Genomic DNA, 16,101 nt, shown 5'->3' with positions numbered 1-16,101 from the left:
GATGTAAATATGGCAAATGATGAACGAGAACTTGCGGCTCAACGAAGACCAGAAACCATATATACAGGCCATGGCAATACGATTAATTATATGGGTTTGATTCGCGGGATTGAGATGAAGGTGTACGCATATTTAATTGCATTTTTATTTTGTTTTCATAACCATACACGAGTTGGGTATAAGACGGTTCGTTTAAAATAGAAGTTCGTATCATACCAGATCGTATTAGCATAATTAAGAGTGTCGGTATCGTTTATTAAGGCAAGAGGATCATGAATCGCAACTAAAATCCTATTGTAGAACGAGAATTGTGGTTCAAGAAAAAGATTTGGGTATCCGGGTTGCGACATGGGTCTGATAAACGGGTTTGGGTTATTGGTTTGGTTATGGGTTTGGATTATAAAAATCTTTATATTAATTGCTAAATAGTTCCTAAACTTTAAGTGTGGATTCAAAAATAGTTATAACATAAGTATAAGGTTAAAATTGTATATTTCTCAAAGCTAAAAAAATAAAAAAAATAATATAATATTATTAGGTAAGTAGTTTAAATTATTCTATAGATTAAAATTACCCAGAAATGAAAACAGGATGGGTATTATGGTTAATTTAAAATCCGAGTTGTTACAGTCTCCCCTAACTTATGGAATTTCGTCCCGAAATAAAAGAAGGATTATTGGATTTAAATAATCCCACTTTTAATGGGTTGGCCAATAATAATCCCACCTCCGGTATTTCCCGCTGGCAGTCCCACCTTTTCAAGGTTTTTTGTTTTATGATCCCCCTTTAAAAATAATTAACGGGGTTAAGTTTTTGCTGATGTGGCTAGTGACTTGGCCTTTTCATTATCCTATATGGCTTTTCCCTTCCCCCCACCTCCGATTACTTACGTGTAAAACTCACCCTTTCTATTATTTTTTACAACCGTAAATACCACTACGTGAAAATTGACCTTCGCCACACGAAAAAAGTGTGGCCGTAGGCCTTTAGCCACACACATTTCAGGTCATATGTGGCTAAAGGTCGCAACACCGTGGGTATGATATGGCCACACACAGTTTTTAGTGGCCTTATGTGGTAATAAGTGTGGCTAAAGGGTACATGCATTAGTTGCTGGCCATCAAGAAGCGTCTCCAATAAGTGTGGCTAAACGGTAGAAAATGGCCACATGACAATTTACCATGAGTGACCATTGCGGCTTCTCCGTTTTACCTTGGTTAAATTGCCAAATACTTACTGATGATTTTTTCGAGCCGTTACTATCCGGAGTGTGGTGTAGTTGTGTTGATGCTTGGTCAACATTGTTCTCTACAGACTTCATTGGTAATATAAAAGAAATTGGAATTGTTAGACTTATTAGGTTATAAAATATAAAAACTGAAATTGCCAAATACTTACTGATGTCGCGCTATGGGGATCGACTACCGTTTGGTCAACACATTTTTCCACAGACTTGGCCTGCAATTCGGTAATAGAAAATGAGCACACTCACATTGGAAACGAATTATAAAAAGTACTGAAATTGTCAAATACTTACTGATGTCGCGATATGGGGAGCGGGTACCGTTTCGACCACTATTTTATCCGCAGACTTGGCCTACAATTAACTTATGCAAAATCAGCACACTCACATGGAAAGTTAATTATTAAAACAAATCAATCAAACTGTCAAATGCTTACCTGAGAAGTGGATTCTTGTTGCACAGCCTCACCCGAGGTTAAGATGTTTCCCATAGAACTGGCCTACAAATCAATTTATTAGGTTATGGAAAATGAAAAATCACATGGAAAGTTGTAATAAACAAAGAAACTGTCAGATACTTACTGGTGCTGGCATTTTATTTTGCGCCACAGCACTAGTACTTTGGTTAGAACCAACCTGGTTAGGAACAGGATTTACCTACGAATTGTGACAAAAACAGTGCCAATTATGTATATCGAATGCATTAATTAATATATAGCATACGTCACTTACTTGACTTGCCGACATTTGAGGCAACAATCCTTAGAGATGTCTGAACCTGGCCTCAAATGCTAACTGTTCCTTCTCACTGCTTGCTAGCATAGCATTCGTGGATTCAAGTAGAGTCGTCAACCTGTTCACCACTTCATCTCTCTGCACCGCCTCATACTCAAGTTGGGCAATCCGTTGCTTAAACGAGCCTTTTACTCGACTCACACCCCAATATTTACCTGTTGTCAATCCGTACCCAATCCCTTTTAAAAACCCACCTTTCTCTTTGCCAAGCACTAAGGTGACGGCATCTGTGCACGGTTCAAGTGCCAGGGCTCCGGAGGCGATCTGCTCCTCATGCTGAACCTGCAAGAAAACAAATATTCTAATACACTTGTAACACGCTTATGTACAAAAACATATATAAATATTTTAATACGCTAGTAACACACTTATGTATCCACATCAAGTGTTGAGACAAGTTATACAGACTCAAGTTTTTTTTACACCAATATAAGGCAATTAGTTGACTTTAACATGATTTAAAAAGTTTAATACTAAAACATACTAACTTGGCTGTCACGCCTTCGACAACAGCATTCTTGTATGCACCATCTTTGTCCTCCCTTCCTTTCATCCACATTAATGCACGACTGGGGATCTCATCTGGTTCAATTTCCTTCTTTTTGACCTTGTAAAATATTCAAGAGAAAGCAGCTGACGGTCATGCGCTAGACACATAACCAACAAATCATTGAACTAGAGAGAAAGCAGCTGACGGTGATTACCAGTTTCTCTCGAAGGTAGGTATAACCCCCTCGTCCCATGTGATGATAAAAAACATTCTTTGCTCGAGCTCCCTTTGATGAAGCCGATTTTTTCTTCAACCACACATATTAATCATTTCATTATATTTAAAAAAACATAAACCATATATAGTCGATCAATCTACGTTTGCAGAGTAGAGGATTTATACCTGAAACTGCTCTGATTGTGTGTACTCAATGAAGCGATCCCAGTCTTCTTGCCTAATCATCGTCCTGTGTCCCTTGGGTATCGCCTTCAGCTTCAGGGATTTACCGATGTTCAGCATAATGTATTTGGCATACATTTTTCTTCTGAAAACCCGAAGAAGGTGTCCGAGCCGATTCATCACAGAAGGCCCGTGAGAAGCCTCAATCTCAAAATATTTCTGCATAATATAATACAATAAAGGTAATTACTTCTCAAAATTTAAAATTCACAAATAAAAATTAAGAATAACTGTTATTTGTTCCCACAGTTTATCTCTAAGCTCCTTTGTGACCTCCCTCCAACTTAAATGTCTCAAGACAACTATTTTCCTTACAACATCCCCTTAAAAACTTGCAAACTTTGATCTGTTTTGGCCAGTGAACCTACCCAGATTATCAAACTCCATTACTAGTCTGACACCTCCAGAGTTTGCATAATCGGTACGTAGCTTAGGTAACCTCGTCAACCCCCTTGTAGGTTTTTGAGTAGTAGCAAAACTGTTGAAGGGTTCGATAGCCATCGTCGCTATAGCATCGTCTGCATGACCGTCGTCGTCGTTGGCTTCCTCAGTGGAGTAGCCTTCAGTGTCGTCTGATTGAGCGTCGTCGTCTTCGTTGTCTTCCTCATCGGAGTATAAAACATATTCTTCTTTGATTCTTTCATCTATAAGCTTTATCGTCGATTGTTTTTTTAATAATTTGGAGTGTAATTTGGAGTATAAATCACTGTCATGCTGATTTGTGGAGTGGAAAATTTTTAATAATTTGGAGTGTAATTTGATTTTTGGAGTGTAATTTGGAGTTTTTGAATATTTGGAGCAAATATTTTGGAGCTTTTTGAGTTTTGCCTCCATTTTAATTAAGATAGTTTTTATGGAAGAGAACCTGTGGCTGAAAATAGACACTTTGACAGAAGATGGTTGAATAAGCGCGTTACTTGCGTATTAGGATATTTATATATGTTTATGTACATTAGCGTGTTACAAGCGTAATAGTGTTTTTTAACAAAGTGTTTTTTGTTTTATTTTTAGATTAAACCAAGTGTTTTTAGTTTTTTCGAGTTGTTTTAAGATACTCCATAATTACCATTCATTAAAAGTTTTCATACAAAAGGTACCATTATAATACATTCCATGAAACAAAATAAAAGTGAATAACAAAATAGATGATACAAGAAACCATAAAAGTAAAGCATTTAAAAGCTAACCAACCAACATTCAACACAATAAACTAAAAAGTGTATCAATACAACCAAACAAATATTACCCAGAGTGACCAAATCACAAATGTTCCAAAATTCACCAAACACATCACCAAATATTTCCCAAATGTTCCAAACATCACCAAATCACTAATCAACTTTTGAAACTAACAAAGTACATTCATTGAAGTCATATTAAAATCTGCACTTATCACCAATCTGTAATTCATTTTCATCCTTGAAATTTTTCCATTTTTGTAAAGAATATCTGAATTTCAGCTTTGACACTTCACCATGGAGTTTCATTTTTTACGACCTTCGGGATTGACCAAAGTGATTAGCATTCCATCATAGGCATCAATCTTGGTAGCAAAGTGACCCGGAAGACGTTGTGAAAAGCAAATTTCAAATATACTTGTAAATAAAAAAGAAATTAAATTCAATTTACCAATTTCTTGGTGACGTTCATGTGGAAGACGATTTTAGAGTCATCATTTTACTCATCAAGATGAATTGGATTTTGGGAGGAACTACCTTGATTGCTTAATTGGTAGTTGAGAAACAACTGATTTGGACCAGGAAGGATAAATTCTATGCCTTCTTCATGAAAGACATTAATATGAAATGTCTTATCTGATATGATTTCAAACACAACAAAAGAACCACCTTTCAAGTTGGTTTGTTTAAAAAACTCAATCCATCCATCCTCTTGCCTACAACCCATTCCATCCCAAAGACATGAAACTTTAAACATATATATATCTGGAGCAATAAGCTCGAAAAGCAAATTCATGTAATTATCACCAAATTCTTGAATCACGTACCACTCAGGGAAATCCTATTAAACATGTTAATTAAAAGACATTTGAATTTGGAAACAATCATTAAAAACATAAATTAAAACTTACTAAGTAATGGACGTGTCGGTTTCTGTCTAGAATACATATCATAGTACCGGATTGATCATTTACGTTTCTTTTGAAAGTAAACATATTCAACATAGATCTTGATTTAAGCTCAAAAACAACATATGTTCCAGCTTCTATACAACATTCTCTGATTAATTCAGTCCAACCGGTTCCAAAATAAAAGTCATCAAGTACTTTGATTATAACAACAGAAAACGTTCTACCACTTTGATCATAAATCAAACAACAGCCGGTATTCGATTTCATGTCAGCAAACATTGGTTGAACAACTTTAGGAATGAGCTATAAGTAACACAAAAAATGTTCTTAGAATGTATATGTTGCAAAACTGTAAAGTGTTTCATAAAAAAAATTAACCAGATAACATTAACATACCATCCTACTCATGGAATCGCTGTCGATATCTACCTGGAACTTAACTCCATTATTGAGACGTGGCATTTTTATGCAATCGCTGACGATATCTACACATTTAATTATATATATTTTTTGGTTTTTGTTTTATAACTTTTTAAAAATAGTATAAAAACATTTACTTTTAGTTTTTTTTACTAACATTCCGTTATTAAATTTCGTTAAAAGTTGAGTTCGTTTAATAAATCGTATTTTTTAAATAAAATGAAAATTTTTTCCATTATTGAAGTATTATCTTAACCATTAGTAAGATTTTCTGGATAAGATTTACAACTTCGTAATAGAGAAGCTCATAACATTCTAGTGTTATCATTATCATCTGTAGTTTTGTATCATTATCATCTTCTAGGTTATCATCATCACCATATGTGTTATCATGATTATCATGTATTATAGTGGTTATCATCATCATAATCATCGATCACCGTCACCATGAAACGGAATCATCATCAGACGTGCGGGTAATCAACGTGGTCATTGTATAGGCTATCGTAGTCGGCGTTGATCATACGGGTAACATATATCTCGTTATCAGTGTCGTCATCATCGTTACACATCATCATCATCATCATCATCATCCGATTGCCATGTACGGGATGTAGTCAGCATCGTATGGGTTATCGTAAACAAAACGCCCAATATTAGCGATCACTGTCGGCACCATCTTATGAATTGCTGTCGTCATCAAACGACATCATCAGTCGTACATGCTACCATCAGTATGACCATCGTATACTTTATCATGGTCGTCATCGATCATACGGGTTACATGTCATTAAACATCGATGTCACCATCATCATCAACATATATATATATATATATATATATATGTTTGTGTGTGTGTGCGCGCGCCTGTGTGGCGTATTGTCATATAGGTACATATAATTGGTCATCATCATATATATGTGTGATCATCATCATAGACGTCATGCTCGTCGTACGAGCTACAGTCCCCATCGTATGGGTTGGCGTAAGCAAACCATACCATATACGTTAGCAGCATCAATATGATAACCACCACCACCTACTACCACCATCCACCGCCCACATTCGCCACAACGACCTACAGCACCAACCACTAACCACACTCCACCACCACCCACCACAACCACCCACCACACCACCACCACCCACCACAACCACCCACCACACCACCACCACCCACTAATATTATATATAAATATATATGCATTTATTTATACCCATCCACCACCACCACCCACTACCCACCACCACCACCACCCACCCACCACCACCACCAACCACCACCACCACCACCCACCCACCACCACCACCACCGACCTCCGCCACCACCACCTACTGCCCACCACCACCACGAACCACCACACCTCCGCCACCGTCCACCACCATCTAATATTATATATATATATATATATATATATATATATATATATATATATATGTTTTTCTACTATACAATACAAACCGTACGATTAAAATTTAAAAGCACGCGCCTTTTTGCTACTATACGATACTAACCGTACGATTAACTCATCTACTTCTGGAACGGCGATAATTATTCCCAAAATTCAACCCCGTAAGTCAATATTCCTAAAAACCGTCGACGATTCGTTTCTACTGTGAAGCACAAGCACAAGCACAAGCACAAGCCCGAGTGGTTTAATTATTCTGGAACGGAACCAAAATGAAGAACCCTAACTCATCTACTTCTGGAATGGAACCAAGGACGAAGCAAAAGCACAATAGGTCTCAAAATAAAGATGGAACAGGTGTTAATTTATGATTTTTTTAGCGTTTTAGGTTTGAATATTAAAATGTAAGCATTTGTTTGAATCTTCGTATGTGTTAAAGTGTTTCATAAGCGTGTTGTTGTTGTAATACATATCTTTGTTTTTTTTAAATCTATGTATAATATTGAAGCATGTTATAAGTGTATGATTAGCGTGTTATGGCTTTGGTATGAGAATTTATCATTGTGATGTTTGATAAGAGTTTTCTATTTCCTTTTGATTCGTGTTGTTATCCCCTACCCCCGTGTTTTATTGTATGTATGTGATTCAGTTGTCGAAAAAAGCAAGACTGATAAAAGGAAGACTAAAAAAGTTGCTCCGGTGGGGAAAACAAAACATGTTGTGGAAGCAGACTCTGATTCAGACCTTGACACAAAAATTGACTGGTTGTTGTCAAAGCGGAAACAGGTGGAACACAGCACCTCTGGCCCGGACTTTCAGCGTCCGAAAAAGAGAGCCATTAAAGAAAAGAAGCCAGCCGAGAGGGGAAAACCTTTTGTTGAATTTGTAGACAAAAAATTGAAGAATAGGTGTGCACCTATTAATATTGTTGATGCAGTGAAGGCAATGACCACTGCCCAAAAAACTTGTGTAGAAGAAATGGGTTTCGGGTCAATGTTAAGACTTCAAGTAACCCAAACTCCAACAACTTTGGGATATTGGTTGCTCATGAACTATAATAACCGTTTAAATGAATTGAAAACTGGGAGCGGTGTTATTAAGATAACACCACAAAAAGTACATGAAGTGTTGGGGATACCAATGGGTAAGATTCCTGTTTTAGAAAAGAGTAGACCAAGATTGGGGGAAGATGTTACTATAGATTTGTTCAAAAATCAATTCCCGACAAATTCAAGAATAAGTATAAAGCATGTGAAAGACAAACTGGCCGCGGATCAAGGAGTTGGTGAATTTTTTAAGATTAATTTCCTTGTGTTGTTCAACACCTGTATAGGATTTGTGACAAAATCAACAACAGTCAATCAATGATTCATCTCCACAATTGATAAAACCTCGGATATTCCAAATATGGACTAGTGCAGCTATGTTATTGAAAACTTGAAAATGACAAAGGAAGAATGGAGTGGTATCAACGTTCAATACAACGGTCCGATCACCTTCCTTGTGATGCTTTACACGCATGAATACCAGAAAAAATATGGTCCATTTGGGACTCCCGTCACAACGTCTGCAGTCAACTACATAACAACAACTACTCTTAATAAGATGGAAAAATACTTGGAGAATAATGGTCCTCCCTTAGAAGAAGATGCCACTGAGGTTGCTGCTGTGACGCTTAGTGTTAACGGGAAAGGGATTGATGCGGCTGCTGCTGCTCCTGCTCCTGCTGCTGTGACCGTTAGTGCTGCCGGGAAAGGACTTGATGAGACTGCTGATGCTGTTGTTGCTGATACTGCTGATGTGACAGTTAGTGCTGCCAGGAAGAGACTTGATGAGACTGCCGCTGCGGCTGCTGCTGCTACGGCTGCTGTGACGGTTAGTGCTGCCGGTAAGCCTGGAGTTGAAAAAAACACTGCAGCTGAGGAGAAAAAAGAACATGGTATTAAACTTGTTATTTTCTTCTAAAAAACTCTCATATCTCTTATATCTAAATGCATTTTATGTAATACAACATTATATGTAATTAAAAAACAGATGGTCAAAGTGCATCTGAAACAGATAATGCCGATCAAACAGCTGAACAAGATTTGGATGATTATGTAAGCGATTATTCACCTTTAAGTTTGCATGTGCCTATCGTGCTTGTTGACTATTATTTAACTCCATTACAGCTGGCTGGGATAAATTGAAAATGTTTTTGAATTAACAATAACTATATTTTCTTTTTACAGTCTTGGAATAAGGCAATGGATAACAAGTTGAAGAAATTTGATAAAATTTGCTTCGAGATCAACGAGTTGGTCCGTCAAGGAAAGGATAGACATCCATCAAATGAGAATATCTTTGCTAGATGTTGTGAATGGGAAAACAGATTCACTAATAATGTGGTCCCTAAAACACAAGATTCAGATGTTGGTGTTGGTGGTCCAGTGGCTGCTCTAAAAGGTGTAGGTTCCGGAACGGATCGTACACGGGATATCGCTAACAACGCAGGTGCGGAATCCCTGCGCAGGTAGTTACGAGTGTAGAGATAGAATCACACGAGCAATAAATCAACCACGTTATATTGATAACCGAACACGTGACTCACGGTCACTATTACAGAGAATAACACGTAACACCAATATGAAACACACTGAAACAAACCCTAAACGACCACCTACCAAACTGTTTCAGCGAAACAGTTTTATACACGACAACTTCGCCATTGGCGAAGTTGTCCATAACTTCGCTGATTCAATAAGTTCGCCATAGCGAACTTGTTGACAACTTCGCGTATTACAAAACAATCATAAACAAAACATAATTACATTACAGACTCGATTACAAATGCTAGACTATGAACTACTGACACACATGTACCAACAGACTCCCCCTTGGCAGTAGCTTCATATCTTGATCTTCAAATCTTGAGTCTTGTAATCTTCACCTCTACGCGTGCGCCCCTTCTCTCACACATACCGACACTACCCCTTGATATTTCCTAGCTTGATCCTTCCAAGCAGGAATGTAGAAGATCTTCTTCTCGTTGAGCACTTTCAAATCAGCCTGCGACAGATTAACAAGATGCATCGGGTCGTAAACCCGAAGTACTTCTTGTTCATCCTCATCTTCCATTACTGCCTCAGCTGTCTCGCAATCTACGTACCACCATTTTAAATCTTTTAGGACGTTCTGGGCATAACTTTCATCGGTACTTCTTTCAAATGACGGACTGGTTTATACTTCATAACCATCCATGGTTTGCCGTCAGCTCTCATTCCACGATCTTTGTCTTCTATCAACTTTCCTTTTTGAGGCTTTAGCAGTTCAAACTTTTTGTCTTTAATGGCTTCTTTCCATACGATCTTCTCAATGATTCTTGCCATATCATCATTGCTTCTATTGATCAGCCCCAATCTCGCTAAATCTTTCACCTCACATTCTGGTAAGGAATTCAGAGATCTCAACAATCTCTTAAAGTACTGAATGCCGTCGTACCGTTTGATCACAAATAGTTTCAGCTCTTTGTCGTACAACCAGCATATGATTCCCTTCTTTGACTCTGCATAGCCCTTTATATTATAAGTCTTTCTGAACATCGATGGCACTGCAGGCTTCTTGGTTTTAACAAACCACTGAGCACAGCCTTCTTTCCAGTTCGGCTGCTCCTCCCATACTGTATCTTCTATCACACTCTCATCCCCCAATTCTGATCTCTCAACAGCTGGAATCTCATGTTCCACTGAATCATCCACAATCTCACCTTCTTCTAATACATCTTCCACATTAATCTGTTCTCCAATCCTCTCAATCTCATCCATAGGCAACACGTCGTCATCATCCATCAACTCATCGTCCTCCTCCTCATCCAACTCCTTCAAAGCATCGATAACGTCTTCAACATCAGCATCGTCATCCACAACTACAACATCATCACCAGCTGCATTTGTAGACTCCCCCTCAGTTGTGGAAGCCCCAAGAGCCTGAGAGGTTCTTGGCAGCTCATCACCTGCACCGGAAGGTGCATTGGGATCATCGTCATGATCTTCTCGTCTTTTCGTTCTCAACTCATCGCCCCTACAAGTATTCTCCCCCTGAGATGCCAAGTAATCCTTGAAGGCATCTATTATTCTTCCATGTTCAACCAGGAGGGCAGCTTGTAGTCGATTGGATTCCACTAGGCTTTGAATGGTCTTTGTCTGATCAGCAACAATCCGCTCTAGTGATGTAATCCTCTCGGAATCTGAAGTAGGCGTTGGAGTTGGCGGGACATCAGCAGAAGTGACCGCAGGTGGTACACTTGGTAACACTGCAGTAGAAGTGATTGTCGACTCCACAAATCGTGCAACTACCACCGGTGGATTAAGCGGTTGGGGTGGTAGGGACACAATTGCTGGGGCCGACGTCTCGACCGATGTAACCTGTGCTGTAGTAGTAATAAGAGACATACCAGACAAGGCAGGTGGAGCAAAACGTACTAGTCTTGAAGATTCTCCAGCTCCCGAACCAATACCTCTCTGTTCTCTTCTTGAACGTCTAAGCACAATCTGCACTGCCTCCTCTTCATCCACTTCATCCTCATCCTCCTCCACAGTTCTCGGCCTCTTTCCCGTAGTCCGTTCCCGAGACACCATAAGTCTTCTTGCCTCAGCAAACGTCTCGTCTAGATCAGAGTCAGCTACCGAAGTAGCTGCTCTGGTAACATCCATAAATTGAGGACCCGAGACATCCATATCAAACACACCATGTACGCCAATGGCAGCATTAAGATCAACATCTTCAGCAGTGGACACAGCATGAGATACAGTAGCTGGCACAGCAGCAGAGGCAACAGTAGAAACCACAGGCGCAGCTGATACAGCATGAGGTGCTGCCGCCTGATGTGGTTGGGGATCTCTGAACTCGTCCCCTCCTGCAGGAACATACTCCGGGTTGATGAGATACCCGAAAAGTGGAGTATGCCTGGGACGCCGCTCAGGGTTGCTACGAGTGCTCGACGTCCTGCACTGAGCAAAGATACGTTTTGTTACGCACTCAACGTATCTGATAGGGCGTCTTTGCGGTATAGACGGAGCGACATGATTAATAATCATTTGTAGAAACCGAGGATACATAGTAAAACGCTCGCGCGCCGTCGCCCGTCTCTGACGATCAATCTCGTAAAAGATTAGCTGACTAAAAGAATATCTGCGGTTGTAAGTCAGCGCAATCATGGCCGATTGCATCGACGCACCCATCCCGTCTGTTCCTGCCTTTCTGCCGGACATGCATACTATTAACACATGCATCAGAAAGCGCCATTGATCCAGCAGAAAGCCTTTCCTCCTCTGCGAGTCCCCCAGCGGACCCGAATAACCCATCCTCAAGTAAGCTCCGTCACGGAAAGGAGCTACGAACTCCGTTGGGTCGTCTCTCGTTTCATCACCGAACCGCAGAGCCAACCGTATGTCTTCCGAGGAAAACTGTATGTTGTGACCATTTACGGTTGCTCGCATCACCGGAGGCTCAGGTCTGCAATCATAATACACCGTCTGCCAGAAATCTTCAATGTTAGGCAGAGATATGGGTAGTGTATTAGTGATTGCGTGAAAAACTCGTGATCGTTGGAGAAATGTGATAATCTCCCTATAGTCTTCAACGCCTCGTGCGTCTGGATCCAAAGTGATGTATTGGTTATGGGCTGGAAAGAATTGTCGTTGCTCATCACCATCATCACCACCAGCACCTCCAACAGCAGCCATATCTGCATAAAACAAATCAAGTTAGAGACCATATAACCATCTCACAAGTTCGCTGTGTACCATGTGCGAAGTTGTGATGTACACAGAACAGGCGAATTTAAAGGTGAGGCGAAGTTGTGAACAACTTCGCTTCATCTGTAAGTTCGTCTGAAATCTTAAAAAAAAATTGAAATAGGCGAAGTTGTGTTCAAGGCGAAGTTATGGATAACTTCGCCATAGGCGAAATTAAGCTTCAAGCGAAGTTGTGGATAACATCGCTGAAGGCGAACTTAAGCCACTGGCGAAGTTGAGAATAACTTCGCGTAAACCTTAACTTCGCCTGAATCTGAAACGGCGACTGTTCAGATTCAAACAAGTTTTATCCGACGTTTCGGACCGATTTATGGATATAACAATGAAGTCCAACATATTTCAATGGTGTTAGGACGAGAAGGTCGTCCATGAACACGTAACTTGAGGTCGAAAAACTTGGTTTCGAAGGTTCAACGACCCGAGAGTCTCGAACCGGGTAAAACTATAAAGAGAAAGATAGGATGATATTGACAACACATACCACTAGTATAGTAGAAACAAGGAACACAAGATCGGAATCGAAAGTGAATAACAAGATCGCCGGAAAAAAATATAAGTGCGCCGGAAAAGTTAAAATCTGAAACTGTTACTGTTCAAAATCCCTTATATAGGGCAGAGTTGGTTCAGGCGAAGTTACGCTTAACTTCGCCAAGGCGAAGTTAAGCACAACTTCGCCGAATTCAACAACTTCGCCCGTAATTTTCAAAATCAGCCCTTTAAGTTTGAATAATCTTGAATTTAACCTTATAAGTTACCAAAAAGAGTTAAACAAATATGATCAAGACCCAGTAACCAACAATACAATAATATAACTACAAAAAACAAAAAAAACTTAGAAAAATTTTAACGAAATAAGGGATCAAATTTCAGTCTAGTCAGGGACCACTACGTTTTAGAAAACTATGTGACTGTCACTTAGATCCGTGTTTAGCTGTATTATGACATAGAGACACAGGTTGTAAGCATGTAAATAACGTAAATGGTTTTCATCGTTTCTGTGATACGGATTAAGGTTCAATTAAGCTCAAAAATTTAAGATGGCAACATCTCAGAGATAATGATGTCTTCTATCTATTCTCAAAGCGTATTTGGCTATACCCAAGTCACCCCGAGTTGACTTCGACCCATAGTGTCTGATTAATTTGTATATACTCGTTGACTGCATCCCGTTCTCTTCTTACTCCAGACATGAGAAGTCTTGATTGTTACTATGTCTCATAAGTACTTAAAAATATACACGTATATATATATATATATTATTTTTTTTTTTTTTATTTTTTTTTTAAACAAATATTTTTATCGACTTCGGAGTACTAAACCACTGCAAGTCCCGAATCTGGATCACTGCAGTATCTTGAAATGCTTTCTTCACGGGAATCAGAACACTTACGGGCTCGTGTATGACTGGGTAGTCGCTTTTCTGCCTATCCTTCGAAAAGATATGTATGAAGACATACAAAACTCTTAAGGAGTTTCCACGTAAATTCGAGTAAATTTAAGTTAGTATCACATACACTTTTACGCACCATAAAAATTACCATGACATACAATGACTGTTCTAAAGCCTTTTAAGCCTAATAACTTCACTAGTTAAGCACACACAATCAGTATATATATCATTTTCCAAGGTTGGATCAATTTTCTGTTAAACACAGCATTGAACTTCTTACGAAGTAACAGACTTGAAAAGTAATTTCATTTCCCAAAAAAAAAACTTTAATTTCAATCGCCCCAATCACGTCAAAGTCGTTAGGTAAACGGCTATCCTGAAGATCCAATGGATCAACTGGACCGACCACATACAAGTATGTGTCCTTCTTACTAAGTATGACCGACTAGTTTTCAGCAACTGAAAGAACACACGTCATAGCTGCCCCGGTTACTTTCAGTCTTCCGGTTAATGGCTATCCTTATTTTCTAAGTCGAAAAACGAGGACCAAAACATATCCGAGGATATGTCCATCAAACTGAGGTAACCGACTGATTTTAAGCAAAAATGACCCTTTTTTTTTTTTTTTTTTTTTTTTTTTTTTAAAAAAACAAAGACATGGTTACTCGGGATTGATCATCCCGTTTAGCTCAATTAGGTTTTGAAATCAGGATTTATCAAACGCTTTTGTAAACAAGTCAGCAAAATTTTCAAGTGTATCAACTTTTTCGATCTTTATCAGTTTCTTCTCAGCACAATCCCGTATGAAGTGATGACGAATGTCAATATGCTTAGTTTTACTGTGCTTCACGGGATTGTTAATTACTGAGATGGCGGCAGTGTTATCAATTAAAATAGGAGTAAGTAAGAAATTCAGACCATAGTCGCGCAATTGTTGCTGAATCCACAAAACCTGAGAGCAGCAGTTGGATGCTGCCATGTATTCAGCTTCGCATGTTGAAATTGCAACTGATGTCTGTTTCTTGCACTGCCAGGAAACTAATCTTCCTCCAAGAAACTGACAGCCTCCTGTTGTTGACTTCCGACTCTGATTACATCCACCATAATCAGAATCTGTATATGCCACCAATTCAACGTCTCCTCCCTTTGGGTACCACAACCCTAGTTTCGGCTTGCCCTTAAGATATCGCAAAATCCTCTTCACACCTTTCATGTGAGATTCCTTTGGGTTTGCCTGAAAACGAGCACAAAGACAAACAGAAAACATTATATCGGGCCTAGAAGCAGTTAAATACATTAATGAACCTATTATCGCCCGATACAGAGTAGGGTCCACATCTGCGTCACCATCTGATTCAGCGCCCAATTTGTGATTGACGCAGATTGGGGTGTCATATGGAGAACTGTCCTCCATCTTGAATCTCTTCAGCATATCATGAACATACTTTGTTTGATGAATGAACATCCCATCCTTCTTCTGATCAACCTGCAATCCTAGAAAGAAGGTTAGTTCACCCATAGCACTCATCTCGAATCGTTTCTTCATGACAGCTTCAAAATCCTGACACATGGATACTCTTGATGCAGCAAAAATGATGTCATCCACGTAGACTTGAACCAGTAGGAAGTCACATCCTTCTCTCTTCACAAACAACGTACTGTCAATCAATCCTCTTTCAAAACCATTTTCCAGCAAGTAGTCTGATAACGTTGAATACCAGGCACGAGGTGCCTGATGTAACCCATATAACGCCTTGCTCAACCTGTATACGTGATCCGGAAAGTCTGGGTCAGGAAAACCCGGAGGTTGCTCAACAAACACAACCTCATCAACTTTCCCGTTAAGAAACGCGCTCTTCACATCCAACTGAAACACCTTCATATTTTTAGATGCAGCAAACGCCAAAAACAATCTAATCGCTTCTAACCGGGCAACAGGAGCGAAAACCTCATTGTAGTCAATACCCTCTTGCTGATTAAAACCTTTAACAACCAGCCTCGCCTTATTTC

General features: G+C 39.3%; 1 protein-coding gene across 1 annotated transcript; it reads left to right on the top strand.

The window, feature by feature from the left end:
• Positions 1–7,519: 7,519 nt before the first annotated feature.
• Positions 7,520–9,337, top strand: LOC143569256 (uncharacterized). Its single transcript, XM_077055218.1, has 2 exons — positions 7,520–9,035; positions 9,078–9,337. The coding sequence occupies exon 1, from the start codon at positions 8,350–8,352 to the stop codon at positions 8,869–8,871; it is 522 nt and encodes a 173-aa protein (XP_076911333.1). The 5' UTR covers positions 7,520–8,349; the 3' UTR covers positions 8,872–9,035; positions 9,078–9,337.
• Positions 9,338–16,101: the final 6,764 nt, after the last annotated feature.

Source organism: Bidens hawaiensis, unplaced genomic scaffold (assembly GCF_021521415.1).
Source record: "Bidens hawaiensis isolate Kalapana, Puna unplaced genomic scaffold, B.hawaiensis_p1.1 tig00024433_1, whole genome shotgun sequence".
Lineage (NCBI taxonomy): Eukaryota > Viridiplantae > Streptophyta > Magnoliopsida > Asterales > Asteraceae > Bidens > Bidens hawaiensis.
The sequence above is the reverse complement of the archived record's forward strand: the minus strand, read 5'-3'. Positions and strand labels throughout refer to the sequence as shown.

What these genes read in the sequence shown, in the direction of transcription:
- LOC143569256 (XM_077055218.1), top strand. Translation starts at nt 8,350, where the DNA reads ATGACAAAGGAAGAATGGAGTGGTATCAACGTTCAATACAACGGTCCG.